A 21395-nucleotide genomic window follows, 5' to 3' on the forward strand; every position below is an offset into this window, starting at 1 on the left:
CTTTTTTCGCTCCTTCCCTCCCGTTGTTGAGCTCGATCCTTGGCCTCTTCGCTCTAGGCCGTCTCGAGTTGGTCTCTCGAAGCTCAGAGGCTTTTCTAGATTCCAGAGAGATAAGGAGATTTTCGATCGTCAACCACGCAAGAAGAAATGCAGCTGGATATCTCGAAAGTATGTATCTCGGAAGCAGATTCGACCGTAGGCAGGGAGGAGGAGGAGGAAACAGGAGCAGCAAGATTCTTCCCTCCTCAAACGACCACCTTCTCTTCTCGTCCTCCCTCCCTTTCTCCTTCGTTCGTTCTCGTTCGATCCGTTCTCTTCCTCTCTTCCAGTCATGTCAGCAGGTGAGTCCGCAGTCCCTTCTGTATCTGTTTCCGAGGTAGAGAGATGCGGGAAGTGGGAGGAGAGAGGGATCAGTTCTATCGGAAGGTCTTCCGAAGAAATGCAAGCTCATCGCTCCTTCCTTCCTCCCTCCTTCTTCTTCTTCTCGTTCTCTCCTCTCTCGCCCTCGTCCCTCCTTCAAATCTGCTCCCGCATTCTTACCTGGACCAGAAGTTGCCGGCTCTCATACTGTCGCTCGAGCGATCTCAGCGTGTGCTCGATGTAGATCTAGAAAGAGCAAGGTGCGTTCCTCTCCTCCTGCTCTCTCCTTCGGCGTGACCCGTCGAGTCTCCTCGCGTGCGTAGATTCGACTTGAAGCTGATCCGTTCTCTTCGCGTGGTTTTTGTAAATATGTAGTGTGATGGGAAACTACCCGCTTGTGTGAGTTTGAAAGGAGGATGGGATACAACGGGAGGAAGGGACGGGATGGGGACAAAGGGAAGGAGAATGAGAAGAATGAGCTGACCTTTTTCGTTTCGTTCGTTCGCCTCGTGTCATTTTTACTAGGGTTCATGCCTGAAGGTCAGTCGCCTCTACGCCTCACGGATCTGTGTATAGTGCTGCCCAAGCTGACTCTTTCTGTCTCTCTCGCCTCTCTCAGGCCAAAGTCGAGTGCGTCGGTTTCGACGCGGTTTCAAAGAAGAACGTCTCCAGAAGGTTTGTTTCTTTCGTCTCTTTCTCTCGTTTTCGCCTTCTGGGTGGCTAACACATTTCTCGCGCAGCTACCTCTACGAACTCGAACAAGAAATCCTTCAACTCCGTCGAGAACTCGCCAACAGAGACGCAGGAGGAGCTCCCTCGAACCTCAATGGCCCTTCGTCTTCCTCCTCTTCGATCCATCAACTAGATCCCGGAGCCACCCCAACCTCAGGAGGCTTCCATCCTCACTTCCACGACGATCCCAACAACCACCACCACCACCATCAACCTCACGCGTCCTCCTCCTCGTCAACAGCTCGAAACTCCCCTCCGTATTCCAACTTCTACTCGGCTTCAGCAGCAGACTCGAAACCCGATCTCAGCAACATGTACAACCAGGACGGTCCCTTGGGAAGGATCGACCCTTCCCTCCACCAGCATCAGATGGGTCCTCCCCCGGGTCACTACCAGCAGCACCCAGGAATGCAGCAGCACTCGCACAACTCTCACTCGAGCATGACTTCCTCGCCGTCGATGCATTCGGGAGAACCGAGGAGTAGGGAGAGGGATATAGACAGTTTGTTGAATGGAGTAGGGTTCGCTTCCGTGCAGAGTGGGGAGCCAAAGTTCATGGGGAGCTCGTCGGGAAGTGAGTACAAGGAGTTTCGTCTCGTCTGGTTCGCGTCGAGGGAGGAGAGACGACGAGTCGTTTCTTGCTGACTCTCTCGTTCTTCGTTCTCCCTTTCTCTCCTGCTCCCCATCTCACTTTCATTTCCATCTTACTATCACCTTCACCAATACTCCGCTTCCCTCTCATTCCCTCTCTTCCTGCCCTCGGCCCTCGCTCCTCTCCTCCCTCTCACCCTCCTCCCTCCCATCAACCACCTCACCCACCACTCTCCTCCCTTCTCACTCACTACCAGTCTCCCTCGCCCGAATGGTCCTCTCCTCCGTCATGAAAACCGGTCCAGCAGGAGCAACTCACCCAAACTACACTCCTTCCAACCAAAACCCTTCCTCCCCTCACTCTCACGCCGAAGCAGAAGCTCTCGACGCTCTCGCTCAACTCGCTCAACACCCTGAATTCACAGCGTCCCACCACACCCTCCCACGAGATCAACGTCCCTCCGTCTCCCCAGCTCCCATGCCTCCGAGGAAGTCGATCACGATCCCGGTCCTCCCTCCGAGAGGAGCGATTGAGAGACTGGTGGAGGTCTACAACCAGTACATTCAGTTCCAGAATCAGACCCTGCATATGCCGAGCTTCTTGAAGCAGTTGACGAGGGTGTTGGATGAACCCGAGGAGGCGACGGAGCAGGATTTGTTCTTTGTTTTGATGTTCCTCGGTGAGTCTTCGATTATCTCTCTCTCTCACCTTCCCTCTTCCATCCTTTCGCATTGAGTCGTCGAGAGCGAGGCTCTTCGAACCACGAACGAAAGCTGACCTCCTTCTTCTCGTCTTCGTTCTCGTCCCCTCAGCTCTGAGTACGATGGCTCTCTCGAGGACTCTGGACCCTACCTCGGATCTTCGAATGTCGTCGGAAGCCTTCCACGCCGAAGCGATGAAGCACATCGACTGCATCCTCGCCTCGTCGAATCACGTCGGTCTCCAGGGAGTCCTGCTGTGTTGCCAGGTTCGTCTTCGTTTCTTCCCTCCTCCTTTCCTCCTCTTCCCTCCTCCTTCGCCTCGCTGACCTCATTCGCTCCTTCTCTACAGTATGCGCTCTTCAACCCCGGACGAGGAAGTGAGTCTCGCTCTCCTTTCTTTCCTGCGTCGTTTTCGTCCTCGAGCTCATCGTTCCCCGTTCCTTCTTCGTTTCCCTCAGGCATCTGGTACCTCACGGGAATGGCCATGCGACAGTGTATCGAGTTCGGTTACCACCACGAGACTCCTTCGGCCTCTCAAGTCAGCCCTCTCGAGGTCGACATGAAGAGAAGGTTGTTCTGGATGGCGTACAAGGTGAGTTCGAGTTTCGACGCGTCGACGTCTCTTCCCTCTTCGTCGAGATCGACGCTGAACCTGTTCCGTTTGCATTTGGCAGCTCGATCGGCAACTCTGCTTCAACCTTGGTCGACCACCTATGATCGCCGATGAGTTCATCAACGTTCCGGTGAGTCGCTCTTCTTCCTTTCTCGTCGAACCTCAAAAACGAGAACGTCGCTGACCTCCCTCCTCTCCTCTTCCCCTCATTCAGTACCCCTCCCTCCTCGACGACGAAAACATCACCGACACGGCTCTCATCCCAGGAGAGAACTCTGCTTCCAAGATGGTCTCTCGACACATCATCCTCATCCGACAGCTCCAGTCCGACATCCAGAGGAGACTTCATCGAGTCACACCGGGAGATCGATCGTGCCTCGTTGGAGTGCCAGAGCAGGCTTGGTTCGACGAGATGTTGGAAAAGTTGAAGACTTGGCTGAGTACGGTGCCGAGTGCGGAGTCTAGCTTTACTAGTGCTGAGATGTGGTGAGTTCGAAGTGAGGTTGGAGGACGAGAGTTGGACGCGTTCGCTGACCTCGAGCTTTCCCTTTCTTTCTCGTTCGTTCCTTCGTTTCGCAGGGCTGTGATGTTCCATAGTACGCTCTCGCCTCTTCCTATTCTTCCTTTCTGATTTCCTCGATTCGTTGAACTGACTTCTCGTGCCTTCGTTCGTCCATCAGACTCCGTCCTTCTCCTCTTCCGACCCTCGCCCGCCTGCCCTCGACCAACTCGAGCTGCCCTCTCAGCATGCCTCAAGTCCTCCAGCTACCTCATCAGGATCGTTCGAAGGATGTACCAGGCCAATAAGATGAACTACCTCTGGTTGGCGGCTCACACGCTGTTCATGGGTGAGTCCTGAGCCTTTCTTTCGTCGACGTCGACTGTGACTTCGACGCGTTGGTTCGATTTCGAGGAACGAACCGAAAACTGACACGTCTCGCCGATGGCTTTTTTGTTTCAACAGCTGGAATCACCTACCTCTACACACTCTGGAACGTCGCTCTCGGAAACATCGACGATCCTCCTTCCCTCAGCGAGTCGATGATGGACATTCAGAGTTGTTCGAGTGTCCTCCAAGCTCTTTCCTGTACGTCGCTCTACTCTCTTCTTGCCACGCTATGTCTCCCTTTCGTCTCTTCATCTCTCTCTCCTTCGCTGACCTTCCCGACTTCTCCAACAGTCAACGTCTCCTCCTCCGCCGCCTGTCGAGAAACCTTCGAACTCCTCTCGACCGCCGTCCTTCGTCGTCTCACCGACGAGAACCCCGAAACTGGATCCCCCTCCATCAATTCCGCCGCTCTCAACAACCCTACCCTCAACGGAACTCTCGTCGACGAGAACGAGGATGGTCAAGCTGCTTCGCCGTTCGGACAGGCGTTCGCTGCCAGCTGTGGTCCTCACGCGATGGATACGAGTGGGAGTGGAGTGCCAGCGCCGAGTCCGCTTCCGAGGGATCTTCAAGGGTTGGATGACCTGTTTTTGAACCCGCTTGGTGAGTCCGGGACGCGTCTTTCTCTCCTTCTGCCTTCTCGTTCTCGTCGACGCGTCTTTCCGTCCTTCTCCTTTCTCGTCTTGCTGACCATCTCTCTTTCTTTCTTGCGTTCTCTTCAGGCTCTCACATGGGTATCTGCGAACCCTCCTCCCAAAACCTCTTCAACCAGTTCGACTCTTCCTCCACGCCGGGAGCCTCAGGAGGAGCAGGAGGGATGGAGAGCTTCGATCAGCAGAGCTTGTTCGAGACGTTGATCAACTCGCCTATGATCGGGTCGAATGCGATGCTCTAGACTGAAGGGTCGTCAAGCTCGAGGTCGAGAGCTGAGCTGGAGGAGGGAGGAGAGGAGAGGAGGAAAGGGGAGGGTTGTGCGTTGGGTTTGGGCTGCGAGAGGAGGAGAGGGAGGGAGGGAGGAGGCAGGTGGTGTCTTTGGGTTTCCTTTTTAGTGTCGTTATCGGCTCAGCCGTTTCTTCTCTCGTCTCTTTTCTCTTTCAGTTCAGTTTCTGCACACACCCCTCTCTCCCTCACGTTGTTCTTTTCGTTCGTTCGTTTGTTACTTGTTTGGCTCTCGTTCTCGGTTCTTATGACATGTCTTACCTATCTCTTCGATCTGCAAATCACTGGTAGGAAGGCGAGGGGTGGGTTCGCGACCGTGGGAGGGAAACGATCAGGAAGAACGAAGCTCGTGGACTTTGCTCTCCATCTCGAGGAAAGCCGTTTCGTTCGTCGTCTCCCGGCTCCCGTCTCTCTTGTCTTTTCGTTCCACCATTCCTCAGGCTGACTCTCCTCTCGATCTTCTTCGATTTTAGAACTCGATCAAGACGACGTCGCCGAATGTAAAATATACGTTGAAGAGGTCGGAGAGAGGGTCGTTCACGTCCGCCTTCGTGGCGTCGACGAGCTTTCTTTCTTTTTTGGATCTCGATGAACCTTCTTTCTCGCTCTGCGCTCTGCCTCCAGCCTACCCCCGACCACGACACAACAAACGAAACGAACGAACGCTTGGGAAGACATAACGACAAGGCTCCCACGTCGATTTCCTTCAGTCCGTCGAAAAGCTCACGACGCGTCTTCTCTCCTCCTCCTCATTCTCAATGGTTCTTTTTCTCGCCGTCTTTCCCGAAACCTACAAGTCGATAAAGAAAGCAAGAAAGAATCATATCGAACGCACCACTTCCTCGAACGAAAGTAGAGTATCAAGCAGCAGAGTGAAGCGAAAGACGAACGAGAACGACGCGAACGGACAGAAAAGGCAAGAAAGATATCACTACACACAAGCTGAACACAAACAAACATCAAGGGTACGAAACCCTCCTCAAATCGTATTCATCATCCCTCCTCCTCCTCCTCCTCCACCGAAAGCGAAAGGCGATCCCACTCCGCTCCCGTGCCCGTTTCCATTGGACGCTCCTCCTCCTCCTCCTCCTCCTCCAGCAGCGGCAGCGGCCATAGCAGCCTCTCTCTCGGCCTTGTCCTTCTCAATGGCAGCCTTCTTCTTCTTGTCGGCGTCTTTGAGGGCACTCACTGTTGAAGAAGAGGGGAGAGAACGGGGTCAGTTTGGGAGTTGGGGAAGGGAGAGAGGGAAGGCGAGAGAGGGAAGGGACTTACGAGCTCTGGAGATGTTGGTGGTGGTCATGTATCCAGCGGGGAAGCAGGTGACGAGCTGTTCCAACGGAGGAAAGGGAGAAATAATGGTCAGCGATTGAGTCGAACGAACCTAAGTCTCGAGCGCGTCGAAACTCACATCAGCATACAACTGCTTGTTCAACGGCGTCAACGTGATCTCTGCCGTTCCAGGCGTGTACTTCGCGATCTCGTTGGCCGTTTCCATCGTCTGGTTGGTGAGGAGATGCAGCGCCCAGAGGATCTTCTTCATCTCGGGCGAGAAGAGGAACTTCTTGACGGGACCTTGAGGTTCAGTAGAGGTGGAGGTGATGGGCTTGCCCTCGTCGTTCGTAGGGAGGAGGGAGACTTCGGGGGTGGCGGAGCGGTTGGAGAGGGGGATGTAAGTCTGTAAGGGAAGAAGGGGAAGGGGTCAGGTGGGGAAGAGACGGGGAGGACGGGGAGGACGGAGAGGAAGAGAAGGACGAACGGAAGGAGGAGCGACGGCGGCGGGCTCGGGTTGCTTAAGGATCTGATCCTTCTCTTCCTCGAGCTTCATCTTCTCGGCTTCCTCTGGAAGTGCAGAGCGAAAGAGGAAAGAAACGAAGGAAGGTCAGTTCGATCCCTTTCCCTTCGACGCGTCTCCGACTCGAACTCACCGAAAGCAGTCACCGCGGCCTCATGAGTCTCGACTCTGTCCTCCTTCACAGCATCCACCTCCTTTTGGAACGCAGCGATAAGAGCAGCTCGTTGATCGGCGAGGAACTGAGTGTGGAAGGTGTGAACCTCCTTCCTGATCAGTTTCTGTTTTCGAAGGGCGAATCCAAACCGAGAAAGACGAGGTCAGCTTCGATTCGAAGAGAGGAGTAAAAGGAGGGAGAGAGGAAAACGAACGGTGATGGTGAACTTGTTGTAAGGGAAGATAGCAGGCATTCGGTCGAAGAACGGCTGGGTGTAGCAGTCGGTTCGAATAGCGATTTTGGCGACCTCGGCAACGACGGGTCGCATGTGAGGAGGGAACTTCCCCTTGTTCGACCAGTCGCCTGTAAACGAGCGAGAGGAAAGTCAGCTGGAGCGTCGGACTCGAGAACGATGAGAAGAGAAGGAAACGAACACTTCGAAACTTCCTCCTTGAGATGGATCAGCGCTTCCTCAACTTCGGGTGAGATCTCGGGTTTCTGTAGGAAGCGAAGAGGAAGAAGAGTGGTCAGTGTCGAAGGTTACTTCAATAAGGGAGCAGAGGAGGCTTACAGGCTCAGGCTCAGGACTCGGTGAGGGTCGAGCTGCGAAAGAAGAACGAGTCGAGTCAGCGACGCGACTCCGACGAAAGGTGTTCGAAGAAACTCACCTCTCCTGTAAGTCTGCTCAATCAACCACAACCCAGCAAAAACCAGTCAGTTCTCCCATCTCGCAGTTTCACCCTCCCAAACCCAAGTCGAAGGTCGAAACGAAGGGAAGAAACTCACCATCTCCACCGTCGGCGAAAGCCCATCCCTCCCTCTCCCTCCTCCTCCATTCGTCTGACCCGTCCCGTTTCCGTACTCGTTGCTCGAATGAGGGCTCATCGGCGTTCCATCCGGTCTGATTCCTGACGCTCGAGGTTTCCTGGGAGGAGCGTTGGGATCGATGGATTTTCGAGGAGCTCGGGGTTTGGGTGCGGGTCTGAGAAGCAACAAAGGAGGGTCAGCTTTCGAGGGAGAGTAAAGAGTGGGCGAGGGGAAGCGAGAGAGAAAGACGAGGAGGGAGGAAAGCACTCACGCCTCCATCTCCTTCAACTCGACGGCTCCCATATGAACGAAGAACCCTCCCTGCACCGTCACACCCGTGAACTCTGGAGCGTCGATCGCAGCGGTCGAGTCGTCGATGAAAGGATCGTCGACGTCGTAGTCGTCCTCCTTCTCCTGTCTCTTTCGTCGCTTCTTGGGTCGTTGCTGCAAAAGGAAAACGAGACGCGTTCGAATGGACGAGAGAAGAGGTCAGCTCGACTCTCTCTCTCCCTTTCCCACCCTCCCACTCCAACCCCAACCCCAACCCCAGCCCACTTCCTGCGTGTTGATTCACTCACCTCCTCCGCTCCATATTTCTCCTCCAACAACCTCGCCATCGTCTCCTCCTCGGTCTCCTTCTTCTTCTCGCCTTCCTCCTTCCTCTTGACCTCCTCCTCCTTCTGCCCTCTGATGCTCCAAATGCTCATGACCTCCTGATCGTAAATGCCCGCCTCGAACGCCTTCTCGTACAAGGAGAACTCGTCGTAGGTTCCCTTCTCGAGGACCAAGGGGACGTTGAGACGGAGGGTGAGCTCGGGTTTGCGAAGCGGTGGAGGAGGGGAGACGGAGGGGGTTCTTTTGCGACGGGTTTTCTTGACGGGGATGAGAGGAGCGTTGATGGGGAGAGTGGAGGGTCCTGCTGAGGCGTTGGTAGAACGGTCGAGGGGAGGAAGGAGAGCTTGAGCTTGAGCTTGGGAGGAGGAGGAGGCAAGGGCTGCTGCTGCTGCTGCTGAGGGATCGAGAGTGGCTTTTCCTGCTTGGATACCGTTGAGGGGAGGAGCCTGAGGGGCGAGGGGATCTGTTGAGGTAGAGGTAGAGGTGGTTGCTGATGCTCCTGCTCCGGCGAGAGACGACGACGAGGGATGGAGATCTCCTCCTCCTGCTCCTTCTTCTACGATCCCTTCCATCCCATCTCCCTCTCCCTCCTCGTCGTCCACTCCTTCACTTTGCTCTCCTCCAGGTCCAGGTCCAGCCAAAAGCTCGACATCCGACCCATCATCCTCGTCCTCCTCGTCGTCTTCTTCCTCCTCTTCTTCCTCGTCGTCCTCTGAATCCTCGACGTCCTCTCCTGAATCCGAGACGTTCTCGCCTTCCCTCTCCCTCTTGACGGTCGTAGCAGCGACTTGTTCTTGAATATCGTCGTCGTCGTCGTCGTCGTCTGAATCTCCCAGCTCGATGACTTCCCTTCCTCCTTCCTCGACAATCTTGAGCGGTTTCGAAGGAGTAGCGCTGGGACGAGCGGAGGAGCGGTTGGTGCTGATGCTGGGAGAAGGTCGAGAAGCTCGAGGAGGAGGAGGTTGAGAAGTTCGAGCGACGGGTTCAGGGAGAGGAGAGGAGGCGGTAGAAGAGGGAGCGGATGGTCGTGGCGGTTCGATGGACGTTGGCTCGGGTGCTGGAGATGGCGAGCCTGGAGCTTCTTCTTCTTCCTCCTCTTCCTCCTCCTCTCCTTCTGTGGCTGGAGGAGGGGAAGGTGGCGGAGTGGAGGATTCGGACTTGGCTACTGCTGGTGGTGGGACGGGTTTGGTGGAAGAGGAGGATGCATGGTTGGCGGGCGTACCTCCTCCTCCTTTGCCGCTCTTGACAGAAGGAGGTTTGGATCTCGACGAGGTGGGAGGAGGAGGAAGGTCTGGATTTATAAACGAAGACGAAGAGGCAGGTTGTTTCGAAGTCGAAGAGGAAAGGTTTGTTTTTTGCGAAGTCGTAGAGTTTGGTCTTTGTTGTCGTTGAGAGGAAGGTTTGTTGTTGTTGTTGGTGTTGTTCTTCGTAGGAACGGGAGGAGCATGGACGACTCCTCTTCTCGTGCTCCTTCTCCTTCCTCCTCCTTCCTCTGTCGAAGTTTCCTGACTTTCCGACGCGACTTCCAACGAAGGATGCTGCTCCGCGCTTTCCTCGTCGTCGTCGTCCTCGTGCGAACGGACCGAGTGGGAAGAGTGGATGGAGGAAGGAGAGTCGCTCATCGCGAAGAAGAAGAAGGAGGAAGGGGAGGAGGAGGTCGACGTTGGGGCGAACAAGAGAGAGTCCCTTCGCTAGCGCACTCCCTTTTTGGACAGCTTGAAAGGAAAGAGAACCCCCAAACGCTCGTGAAGGGCGAGGGTTCACGGATGGATGAGCTCGACGCTCGTTCGTTGGGCGTCCCTGGGCTAGCTTTCGATATTTTCCGGGGTTGGGAATAGAAAGAGCATAGAATAGAGAAGCTAGATGCGTTCGAGGAGACCCTCCCAAAGAGCTGGACGAGGTCGAAGGAAGGGGAGAAGGACGAGCTGGGAGGAACGAAGGATCCTCGAGCTGCCTTCTCTCCTTCGTCTTCGACTCTTCCCAGCTCAATCGAAGAGAATTTTCGCGTTGTAAAAGTGAAGGAGGCTCTCTAGAGGTCACTACAAGCTCCTGTTATCCTGCTGCCTCTCCGAGATCCCAACTTCGACTCCAAAAAGAGCGTCAAAGAGGAAGGAAGGAGGGAGCGAACGAGCTCACCATTTCCCGTCCATCACTCTCTCTGTCTCCCTCATGCCTTCTACCTCAATCACGGTAATATCCCATCGACTCTCTGTCCAGTCTTCGAGCTCCTGGAGGTGCCGCGAACTGCTGAAGCTCGTCGTTCGCTCCTGAGAGTCGAAGGAAGCTCTGGAAGAAAGGAGTCGAGCCTCGCCCGTTGTCGCCCGTTCATGAGAGGTTTGTGGGCGATCTCGAGGATAGAGGGGGTGAGATGGGCTGAGTAGGTGTCGGGAGGTGGTCGAGAGGAAGAGTGAAGGAAGAGTGAAAGGTGAGATGGGCGTTTGAAGGGAAGGAAGGAGAATCCAAATCGAAAGGCGTTCGTTCCTCGCCGTCGGTTCCGAGTTTCCTCCTACCGATATTACTAGTTGATCTCTCCGGATGACAGAAAGATCTGCTCGCAGTCGACGCTGCTTCGGAAAGACTGAGTCTCGCGAGGAAAGGCTCTGAGATCTTCATTCAGGCCGTTTCAAGCTCGTCTCTCGCTCGCTCAGCCTCGAACGCGTCCCTCCTCGCAGATTCTTCACTTTTCCAAGCGATCTTTCAGCCTAACCCCTCCCTCTTGTACTAAAGATCCCTATGGGGCTTGTCTAGCTTTACTGCAAGAGCTCAACTCAGCAAGCAAAAGGCAAGCAAGGACAAGCTGAACTCTCCCCCGCCCTTCTCTCCGCTTCCCCTCCTCGGCGCGTCCTTCTCTGTCTCCCTCCCTTTCTTTCCCTCCCTCCTTCCTATCGCCTTCAACTTCAACACACCGAGCAGCTCCTCGTACCATCCATCCCTGTCTACCCCTAAAACCCTTCAAAAAGACAACCAGGAAGACCCAGAGCGCTCCCCTCCTCCCTCGCCCTCCCTCTCCCCGTCTTTCCCCATCTCCCCTTCCCTCTCCTTCCCCCCTTCCTCTCTCTCCCAAAAAACTCGTCGAGAACGGCAAAAGGATGAGTGAAGCGTGACTCGAACACGCGTCTCAAGAATGTCTGACTGAAGCACCGAAGCTGATCCCTCCCGAACTTGTTGAAAGAACGGCAGAAGCCTGGAGATGATGGAAATCTTGAATAATAACCCCTATACGATCCACCCGATGCTAAGTTGGTGTCAGGTAGAGTACAGGAGGGTTGAAGAGGAAGTTTGGTTTGGAGAGGGGATGGAGGGGGGTGGGAGAGGAGAGAGAGGGAGGGAGGAGAGAGATCCGACCCATTCTTCAGCAACGACCGACCCCGAACCTGAATGATTAGGAAGTAAATTCAGGTAATGGGAATGGCTTGCTGAAGAAGAGGTCGGAAATCGAAAGCGAAGAGGGAAAAGAAGAGAAGAAGGAAAGGAGACGCGTCGTTTGAGAATGTCTGACTTTATGTGTGTGGAAAGCGAGACAGCTTCTTCGTCCGATGAAGGCTTCTTCACCGATAAGCATGTCTCAAACGAGATTGGTTGAATGGGTTTGATTGAAGCCAGAACAGAACAAAGATGGACGGAAAGTTTGGAACGACGCGACGCGAGTTGAGCCTCAGCGGACAAACCTCCTCCTTCAAGTCTCACCCAGCTCAAGGCTCCCCGTGACAGTTAGTAGGAGCTGAATTAAGAATTCAAGAAGGGAGGAAGATCAGAGTCTGATCCGCTGGACGAACAAATGGCTGCCGTCTGGACCTCGGGTCTGGGTGCCTTGCGGAAGGTTTTCAGACCGGAAGGAACGGATGCAAAGATTTGGCTCTGATCGGGGTCTTGAGCCAAAAGAAGCGGAAAGACAAAGGAGGAGAGGGAGAAAGAGAGAAGAGACGGGACGAGGGACGCGTCGCATCTCTTGGACGAATCGAGCAAGAGTCGTTTCGATACCAGCACGAAGATCGTAAGCAGTCTGAATCCTCGGTGTAGTTCCTAGCAGCTTAGTAGTTCCTAATCAAAGTTTCTGAAAGCTCAAGCAGAGCTCAACTCGTGGTCCGCTCTCATCCTCACCCAAAGAAACCATCCCTCTCCTCCGAAGGGGTGCATCTGCTTGGCGAATGAAAGGTCTCAACCACGAGAGTCTGGTAGGATGGCCACTGAAAAATAGGGCGAGCCCGTCGAAGACAACAGGAAAGAAAAACGAGGGGGAGACGCGTTGAACGAGCGAGATACCCGCAAAACCGAACAACACAAGTCCAACTGTCTCCATGGAGAGAAAGAGCTGCGCATGTTCTCGTCGAGGGGTACTAAGATCGAGTCTGAGAGTTCAAAAGGTAGAAAAGGAAGTGAAAAAAGAGGAACGGCCGATTCGACATCTGTGCAGAGTCTCATGCGCTCGCTCACCTTGACAGAAGCGAGCCCAATACACTCATGCATGAGATGAAGGATCTGTCCCGAGAAGCTGAAGGGATGTGATGATGAAGAGAGGGAGGAGAAGAGGGCAAGAGAAAGTGACTCGGGACGCGTCGTGAAGTCGGGAGTCGAGTCGACGCGACTTGGAAGGACTACTGCAGAGCGAAGCGTTCCTATTGCCCCCGTCTTACTCCATCTACAAGCTGATTAAAAGCTATTGAGAGACGTAGGAAGCATCTACAGCTTGTGAGGAGCTCGATGAATGGGGCAAAGAGGAAGAAAGCTCTGGGTCTCTGGATCTCTACTGCTCGACACTGAGTTCCTTTGGACAGTACCTACGGCCCACTTTCCGAGGAAAGACGAGACGTGTGCCTGCTTAGTTGGAGTTCAGGGAAGAGAAGAAGAGAGAGGCTACGATACAACAAAGGACGGAAAAAGAAGGAGAAGACTGAGGACGCAACGAAATCAGAACGTCTCAGGTTCGCTTGCTTCCCGAGGTCCCAATCTCCGACAGCAAACATCGAACGAGTCGAATGATAGCCGCTCGGAAGGACAGATCAAGGGGGAGAAGGAGAAGAAGTGGGAGGGAGAGGGTCGCGGGGGGATCAGCCACTGACTCGATGAGCGAAGACGGAAGACGACTCGCTCACTGACCTCCGCCAGGGTGGAAGAAGAGGAAGAGGTCGAGCAAAACTTCTCGCTCGAAGACGAACTTCTCAGACCCTTCCGTTGCTGGCGGAGGAAGGTGGAGTGGGAGGCGGCGGGAGAAAGAGAGCAAAGAGAGGAGGAGAAGGATGAGGAGGAGAAAGATAGAAGAGAAGAAGAAGAAGAAGAAGAAGTAGAGGTGAAGAGGAAGAAGATGGATAAGAGGAGAGGAAAGAGAAGGGAGGAGGAGGATAGAGAAGGAAAGGAAGGGAACAGATAGAGGGGAGGAGGGTGAGAAGAGAACGACACGATGAAGACCTTCTTCCTTGGGCAGGTGGGATCGATTAGAGAAACGTCCCCAAGAACGATCTAATCCATTGACGTTACAAATCCTCTTCTCCCAGAAGGTGGGGTTGGGAGAAAACCTTCCTCGAATTCTCGATGACGTGAAGGTACTTTCGAATTGAACCCGCCGTCCCCTGTCCCTCCCTTCCCTTCTTCCCCCCAAACCCCAACAGACTCCCTCTCTCGAACCTTCACTCCCCCTCCCACCCTCTCCTCTTCGACTACCCCTACAAAACTATCGAACAACTGTTCCTCCTTCTCTCTGAATGGCCTCTACGTCTACAAACGCGGTTGGTCACACGTTCCAAACACTCGAGCTCCTCCCTTCCCTTCGTTCTTTGTTTCTGTCGAGCTCACCATTCCACCCTTCTCTTCCGTTTTTCTCCTTCCAGATCCGCAGGAAACTCGGTTCGTAGCTGCCTCTATCTACTGGTCTAAGAGAGGCGAACGAGGGGTGTTGAGGAAGGAGCAGGAGCGAGTTGTGTTGATGCGTTCCGGTTCCCTTCCGTCGAGCTCACCTCGCCTCTCTCTCCTTCTCTTCGTTCTTTCCTCCCTTTGCTCCTCCTCAGTCATCGTAGGAGACGGTTAGTAGTCTTGCATTGCCTTGCATACTTCTGAGTTCAAGCTGACCTAACTTCTAATCCCTCCAGGTGCTTCGGGGAAGACATCACGTCCGTTCCAACTCTCCCTCTCCTCTCTCCTCCCTTCTTCTGTTCCATGCTCCCTCCTTCCCTGTCACCTCCTTCTCGCGTCTTCGTAGCTGACTCATCCTTCTCTTCCTCGTTTCTCCTCTCTCCTGCTCCCTACCAACGCTCAACGCATTTCTCCTCTCTCTCCTGGTCCAACTGAATCCAAATCTCGAACGCAACCTCAACCCGCATCGCCTCCCTCTCCCTCCCTCTCCCTCCTGTCCCTTGCCGCTCGCTCGCTCTCGAACCTCTACTCCAAATCTTTGATCGGAACCGTCATCAACACCCAGTTCTATGCGTCTTCTCGCTAGGAGAGTTCCCTAAAGAATACGTACGTTCCTCCTCTCCTTTACGTCCTGTGGAAGGTCTCATTTCGGGTCAACTTGGGGACGCGTTTGGGCTCGTCGGAGGTCGAACCCTTCGTCCGAAGGGAGAGAGACCTTCTGAAGTCTTCTCGTCATAGATCTATATCTAGGGCGCCGAGAAGCGTTGGAGAGGCAGGATCAGGTCAGCTTTAGCATGGGAGAGCGGAGGAGAGGGAAGGAGGAGGAAGTTGAGCTCGGAAGAGTTTCAAGCTCGACAAGTACTTTGAACTCAACGAAGACTCCTAGCGAGCTCGTCGTCGACTTTCTTCTGCTGCTGAGATGTATAACAGGCCGTAGGGAAGGCTCAGAGGGTTCTGGAAGGGAGGGCACGCTCGTTGGAACGAGATCAGCCGAAGGATCGCTCTCTCGCGGTTCTTGGCCATGGAGCTCTCACCTCGGCGACGACGGGATTCACTATCGCAGCTCTCTCTGTTCGTTTATCTGAACTCATGCTGACCTTCCTTCCCTGCCCTTGTATCTTTCGAATCCGACAGGAGCCAAGTTCGTACTCTCTCTCTTCGAAGGACGGCGACCTCGACCAAGCGCCTCGAGCTCACCACTTCCTCCTCTTCCCCTCCCTCCAGCCATCTTCGAAAACTACGTCGCCGAGATCCAACTCGACGGGAAACCAGTCCAGCTGGCTCTTTGGGATACTGCTGGTCAGGAGGAGTACGAGGTGAGCTCAGCTCGAGGCGACTGAGGGAACGGAACAAGGGATCGTTTCGAGTCTGATCTGACTCGCTTCCTCCTCCTTTCTTCTTACTCTCAGCGACTTCGTCCACTGAGTTACTCCAAAGCTCACGTCATCCTCATCGCCTTCTCTATCGACACTCCGGACTCCCTGGAGAACGTTTCGGTCAAGGTGCGCTTCCCGTCTCTTTCCTCCCTCACTCGCTCGACGCGTCGAACTCGAACCGCTGCTAACCCCCCGTCTCTCGCTCTTCTCTTCGCTCTCGCAGTGGATCGAAGAAGTCCGGTCGATCTGTGGTCCCAATATCCCTGTTCTTCTCGTAGGCTGCAAGTCGGACCTTCGAGATCGAGCACCCGAGGGAAAGGATCCAAACAAGTTTGTTCAGACGTCTGAAGTGAGTTGAGCGTCTTTCTCCTTTCTTCCCTCGATCTCGCTCTTCACCACCCACCATCCACGAGCCACCTTCCTTCTTCCTTCGATCTCGCTCGCTCCCATCTCTTGTTCTCCTCCCTCGTTCTCATCCAAAACTGACTCCCTCTCCTCCCTTCCTCCCCTCCCCACCCCATCCCTTCTCAGGCCCTAAAAACCCTCTCCCAACTCTCCATCCGATCCTACCACGAATGCTCCTCCCTCCTCAACCTCGGCGTCGACGACGTCTTCGAAGCCGCCACGCGAGCGTCCATGCTCGTCCGAGACGACCATCAAACCCACCCTTCCGGAGCGCCCAGACGAGCGAGCGGGACTCATGGAGAGAAGGGCGGGAAGAGGAACAGTAGTGGCGCGGGGGAGAAGGAGGTGGGGAAGGGGTGTTGTGTGATCCTTTGAGGAGGAGGAGGAGGAGATTTATGTTTTCCGAGCTTTAATTTCTTTAACCCACCCTCCATGCTCTTTTCTCTCTCGCTTATACTTTCACGAACCTACGACCTTTTTCTCTACCTTTCCACCCTTTCTTTCGATTCTAGTTCATCTACACTTCCCTCTCCTGCCTGCCCTTGCCTTTTCGTTCTCACTTTTTGATACGCTACGACGACGTCTTCCCCTCTCTTTCTCCTTTCTTTCTTTTTCGATACCTGCTCGCTCGCTGAAGCGAGTGAGCTCACGTTATGGACATTGTTCTTTCTTCTTTCACGTCCGTCTCTCAAGTTGGAAAGAGGGGAAGCGAAGAGGAGGGACCGACGACGCGTCGAACGGGAGCGAAAGCACGAGAGACGGGAGAGGAGATCTGCTTGAGATGCATAGATAAGGTAGGAGAGTACGGAGATAGGTAGATGGGTAGATAGGTCGATAAGTGGACGAAAGGGAAGAGAAGATGAGAGGGTGAGAGAGAGCGCGTTTTAGGCAGGAGGCGAAAGCGAAGGGTTGGCCTCGAGAATGGCAGATCGAACGGCTTCGAGCGCTTTGGGGTTGAGGTTCTTGGCTGAGGCGATGACTCCCTACGACAGCAAGGAAAAAGATTAACAAAAGCGAGAGAGAGAGAGTCAGCAACACGACTTGGAAACAGTCCTCTTCCTTTGAGAAGGAAGAAGAAAACGGAGTCGTCCCAAAACTCACATCGTTCCCCTTCAACGTCCTCCCTCTCCCAAAGTCCAACTCTTTCCCCCAGCAATCGCCTACTTCCCCTCCTGCCTCCTTGACCAACAACCACCCACTCGCATGATCCCAGATCTTCTCCTCGTACACCATCCCTCCGCTGAACCTCGTCGGCACCCTCAAATACAAACTCGCATCCCCCCTCGCCAACGCTCCGTACTTTGCCTGACTATCCATCCTGATTCTGTTCCCGAACCCACCCAACGACGTTGCAATAGCCGAGTTGATGGAATGGGACGAGTGGGACGCTTCGACGGATTCCAAGATGGCGTAAGGGGGCGAAGGGGAGGCGGGCAGGTGGATGGGGAGGAACCCTTGAGAAGAGCAAGGGGAGGTGAGCGAGAGTTGGTGGGATCCGGTGGAGGCGGTGGAGAGGAAGAGGGATCCGGTGGAGGTTGGCGAGGAGAGCGAGGGGAAGGGGAGGTTGGGACAGGCGATCAGGCCGAGGACGGGGAGGGAGGAGGAGATGAGCGTGAGGCAGATGGCGTATTGTTCGCCTCGGAGGAAGCCTGGAAAAAAAGAGAGGAACAAGGGGGTTCAGTAAGAAAGATGTTAACGACGACGATAGAAAGAAACTCGTAGATTCAAGAGCAGGAGGAAAGAAAAGAAAAGAAAAGAGCGAGAAACGAGAACGACTCGAACTCACCCAAAGTGCCATCAATCGGATCGCAAGTCCACCACCTCCCTTCCCTTCCTCCCTCTGACTTCCCCCTATCAATCGCCTCCAGTACCTGCTCCTCGTTCAGACTGTCGAGCTTCTTTCCAACTCCGTTCCCTTCGAGAGCGAGCGCTTCGTTGACGAGATCGACGATGGTCGCTCTCATGGTCGTGGCCTGCTCGGAGGACGAACGGAGGGTGGAGGTGTCCTCTTCTCCTACGAGAGCGTCCGCAGGGAAGGAGAGGGAGAGGAGGTGAGAGAGGAGAGCTTGAGAAGCGTAGTCGGCAACTGAAGAAGGGAGAGAGAAACGAAGAAGAGAGGGAGGGAGGGAGGGAGGAGGAGGTCAGCTCGAACTGTGGGCTGAAAGGTGAGATTGAGCTTGTAGAAAGGCGCGAGTTGAGCTCGTTTCGGGAGCAAATCGGGTCTATAGAAGCTCCAGACTCTTCCGAAATCTTCCAAGATGTAAGAGCTTCCCCCTTCCATCTCGCCTCCCATCCAATATCACTCCAACCAACCAACCTCCTCCTCTCTCTCTGCCCTCCCTCCTCCCCCGTTCCCTCCCAAACCAACCCATCCAAACTCACCAGTAACAGGACTCTTATCCGGCTTCTCTTCGGTAGCAACTTTCTTAATCGCCTTCTGAACCTTCTGAGTGATGTAGCAAGCTCGAAGGACAGCAGCCGTCGCGAGCTCTGCTTCTTTTTGGTACTCGGCCGAGGAAGGGATCGAGGGGACGTAGAGCGAAGAGGAGGACATGGTGCGTGTGCGTCGGAGAGCGAAAGAGAGGGAGCGGAGGATGATGAGCGTAGTTTTCTGGGGGGAGTGGGTGGTTCGGGTAGGAGGGAAGGGAAGAAAAGGAAGAGGGAGAAGGGAGAAAGGGAGAAGGACCAAAGATGACGGAATCTCAATCTCTGAAGGGAGATCTCGTTCTTCAAAAAGGAAAGGGGCGTGGCGGAAGGGCAGGTTTGCTTCCAACGACCACCACCGAAGTTTTGAAGAGAAGAACAGACCTTGACGTAGCCCAGGGACATCTGCTCTGTGTAACTCTTTATAAGAGCTATCAAAAGAGTGAAGAGGTCGACGACTCACGTCTCGTTCGTTCGTTCTTCTGGCTCCACCATCCCTCTTTCTTCTTTCGTCTCTCCTTTCGTTCTTTCCTTTGCTCGTTCGCTTCTTCTCTTTGACGCGATATCTTCGAGCTCTTCCGACTCCTGTCTCGCTGCGATACGGCAGAGAGAGAGAGTCTAAAGAACCTGAAATACCGCGTCGAGAGGTGGAACTCGAGCTGCTCTTCCTTTCTTCTCTTCCTCTTTCTACCTCATTCTTCTTCTTCTTCTTCTTATCCTTACCCTCTCTCTGTGTGCTCCTATACATCCCTCTCCTCCATCTCCATATCTCTTCTCTGTCTTCCCTTCGATCCTCGCTCCTCCTCGACCTCATCTTTCCCTGCTCCCGCTCCCGCTCCACAGAGGCTTCCTCCTCGCTCCAGCAGGTTGAAGCTTGCTGTTCTTCTTCTTGCTAAGCCGTCAGGATGGTCTGTGGAGCTGCAGATATACCAGTACTCCCTTTTCTCTTCCCTCTCTTCTTCTTCCCCTTCATCGATTCCCACCCGTCTCGCTCCCAAATCAGTCAGCGACCCCTTCCCTCCTCCTCCCTGGTTCGTTCGTTTCACTTCTCCCTTCACCTCACCGCTCAGCTGTTCCTTCAGGGTCCGTTAGGATCCTGTGAATTAGCTGGAGTGAGATGGAGTGGGAAGTGTGGGAGATGAGAGCGGCAAATCGAGTCAAGCCCGATGTCTCCTCACCCCTCTTGCGCCCTCTCGCTGCAGCGACTCCCAGCCCAAACAAAAAAAATCAGGGGATGGTGCTCGTGCTGTGATGGGGTCGAGGGAGGTGTCGAGATATAGCTACCCTTCGAGGGATGGGCAGACGGGACGAGTCCACGAGACGCGTGTAGTTTAGAGCTTATTCTTCACCTGAGCCTGAACTTCCTACCAAGCAGACAATCGAGGTAGAACTCAGTATTCTGCTTTGGACAAGGATTTTGATCGGGTGTTGATACAAAGAAATACATCCATCCGAGACGACGAGCTTAGAATTGAGTCGCGTTTGAAGGAGACCCGTCCGTCACTTACCTCCTCAGCTTCCTCTGCTGATCCCCACGCTTGCACAAGACGCTTCACTTCTCGAGTCAATTCAGACTCTGAAAGTGGAAGATCCGTCGAATGAGGGAACAGCAGGATCTCAGTTTTCTTTTTGCTCTCTTTGCCGTTGCTCACTTTTCGTTCGTTCGTGTGCGACGCGTCCGCTTCTCCTCTCTTTCTCTTCCTTTCTCGAGCACAACCCCGCTCTGTTCCCCTCCCCTCTCCGATCATTCGCTCGAGCAGTAGTGGTCACAAAGAGCACTGATGTTTGAGCAACTGGACATCGGGGAGAGGAGGAGAGCAAAACGAGTGTGCATCGGACTCTCATCCTTCCTTGCGGTTCTTCACTCAGCACTCTTGGCTTTGCTCTCAGCTCATCTTTTCAGTCTTTTTTAACTCTTGCTGATGGACTGAAGCGGCGTTCTAGGGCTGAGTGTTGGAGCGAGGGAGGTGATCTGGTGTGTCGGTCGCGTCTCGACGTGGTGCTGTTTTTCGGTCGTGTTCGTCTCCCCTTTTCGGGTTTCAGCATCGAGATGCTGCGTTCGAGAATAAACTCAGTAGCTTATGCTTGAACATACGGGAGGGGGAGTCTAAACCCGTCATCCTGTGTTCGTTCGTGGGTCGAGCCAGTCGCGTCGTCTTTTTCCTTGCCCCTTTCCTTCTTTCGAGGCTCGTTCTGTCTCTTCCCTCCTTGCGTCGGAACTCAATCAGACGCTTAAGCTTATGCTCTGTTTTGGGAGGGTCGAGACTGTTCAACTTTGACACGTCGTTCCCTTACGTCGTTCGTTCGATTTGTTCGCGCTGGATTTCTTCTCCCGCTCGCTCGGCTTCCTGGGCCATCGGTGTCAACTCCCAGCCGCTAATGGCAGGCGGCTTCGATGGCCCAGAGTCCAGCTTCTGCGGGAGCGGATCCGCAACCTGAGGAAGATGCGTCGTGAGGATCAGCTTGCTTTGCTGCCTTCTTTTCTTTCCTTTCCCCTCGGGCTATCTATATCTTCGTCCCTTCACTTCTGCCACACCTTAGCAAGATCTTCCAAGCTGGGATCCATGCTCAGAGGAGAGTGCTAGGCGAGGCGAGGTGCTCCTTGGACGTCGAGTAGCAACCGTAGCAGTCGATTTCTTTTCGAGCGGCTGAAGATCTTCCGACCTTTCTCTTTCACCCAACCTGCCTCCATCCGTCATGCAGTCGCTTGAGGAATTTTCGATTCATTGCTTGTCGAAGGTTGATGCTGGCGGGGGTGTAGGAAAACGAGCGTCAAGAGATTCGACACCTCGACGCGTCAGGAAGGAATAATCCACCAGCTGTGATCTCTCCTGCTAGTTTCCCTTCCTTCTTGATCGGAAGTGGCTCGAAACGACCGTTCTGGCTTCTTTCGGTTTCGAGAGGAGGAGCTGCAGGAGTTAAAGTCGTTGAAGTCGACTTGTTTTTCTTTTTGCGTTTCTTCGTCGTTGCTTTTCGTCATTCTTCGCCTCGCTCTGGAGTCCAACCTACAGCTGCTAGTCTTAGCTTGCCTAAGCATCTGTACCGGGCTTAGATGTTCGAGCTGAGCGTTGAACGATCATCGAATTCTCTCCGGACGCGTCGACGCGTCGGTTCCATCTGTTGCTCGTTCCTCTTCACTCGCCGCCTTC

The 21395-nt window shown here is 54.3% G+C and overlaps 5 protein-coding genes and 1 non-coding gene across 6 annotated transcripts; 3 read left to right on the forward strand and 3 right to left on the reverse strand.

The window, feature by feature from the left end:
- Positions 1-172: 172 nt before the first annotated feature.
- On the forward strand, positions 173-4896 carry BDY24DRAFT_395436 (transcription factor domain-containing protein). Its single transcript, XM_076641296.1, has 17 exons — positions 173-341; positions 550-620; positions 736-759; positions 886-900; positions 980-1035; positions 1101-1666; positions 1941-2363; positions 2497-2651; positions 2735-2762; positions 2844-2977; positions 3060-3128; positions 3213-3484; positions 3578-3594; positions 3679-3846; positions 3963-4085; positions 4179-4490; positions 4610-4896. The coding sequence occupies exons 1-17, from the start codon at positions 332-334 to the stop codon at positions 4780-4782; spliced, it is 2616 nt and encodes an 871-aa protein (XP_076494761.1). The 5' UTR covers positions 173-331; the 3' UTR covers positions 4783-4896.
- Positions 4897-6381: 1485 nt separating this feature from the next.
- On the reverse strand, positions 6382-7751 carry BDY24DRAFT_127195 (uncharacterized protein). The gene is made up of 7 exons (XM_076635969.1): positions 7559-7751; positions 7441-7453; positions 7344-7375; positions 7207-7270; positions 6987-7135; positions 6583-6896; positions 6382-6501 (listed from the first exon to the last, which is right to left on the reverse strand). The coding sequence occupies exons 1-6, from the start codon at positions 7655-7657 to the stop codon at positions 6648-6650; spliced, it is 606 nt and encodes a 201-aa protein (XP_076494762.1). The 5' UTR covers positions 7658-7751; the 3' UTR covers positions 6382-6501; positions 6583-6647.
- Positions 7752-11284: 3533 nt separating this feature from the next.
- On the reverse strand, positions 11285-11425 carry BDY24DRAFT_t77. The gene has a single exon. It is a non-coding gene; the product is annotated as a tRNA-Gly (tRNA).
- Positions 11426-13784: 2359 nt separating this feature from the next.
- On the forward strand, positions 13785-16500 carry BDY24DRAFT_395443 (ras-domain-containing protein). Its single transcript, XM_076641297.1, has 10 exons — positions 13785-13917; positions 14020-14035; positions 14197-14211; positions 14278-14298; positions 14607-14647; positions 14679-14681; positions 15262-15357; positions 15451-15543; positions 15641-15766; positions 15949-16500. Exons 1-10 carry the CDS (start codon positions 13894-13896, stop codon positions 16195-16197), a joined length of 684 nt encoding a protein of 227 aa, XP_076494763.1. The 5' UTR covers positions 13785-13893; the 3' UTR covers positions 16198-16500.
- Positions 16501-16593: 93 nt separating this feature from the next.
- On the reverse strand, positions 16594-18523 carry BDY24DRAFT_395449 (uncharacterized protein). Its single transcript, XM_076641298.1, has 4 exons — positions 18205-18523; positions 17609-17908; positions 16924-17471; positions 16594-16805 (listed from the first exon to the last, which is right to left on the reverse strand). The coding sequence occupies exons 1-4, from the start codon at positions 18374-18376 to the stop codon at positions 16707-16709; spliced, it is 1119 nt and encodes a 372-aa protein (XP_076494764.1). The 5' UTR covers positions 18377-18523; the 3' UTR covers positions 16594-16706.
- A 551-nt stretch (positions 18524-19074) lies between these two features.
- On the forward strand, positions 19075-19500 carry BDY24DRAFT_395451 (uncharacterized protein). The gene has a single exon (XM_076641299.1). The coding sequence runs from the start codon at positions 19152-19154 to the stop codon at positions 19386-19388; it is 237 nt and encodes a 78-aa protein (XP_076494765.1). The 5' UTR covers positions 19075-19151; the 3' UTR covers positions 19389-19500.
- The last annotated feature ends 1895 nt before the right edge of the window (positions 19501-21395 follow it).

This window comes from Mrakia frigida (assembly GCF_051309035.1).
Source record: "Mrakia frigida strain ATCC 22029 unplaced genomic scaffold BDY24scaffold_24, whole genome shotgun sequence".
In the NCBI taxonomy this organism is placed as follows: Eukaryota; Fungi; Basidiomycota; class Tremellomycetes; order Cystofilobasidiales; family Mrakiaceae; genus Mrakia; species Mrakia frigida.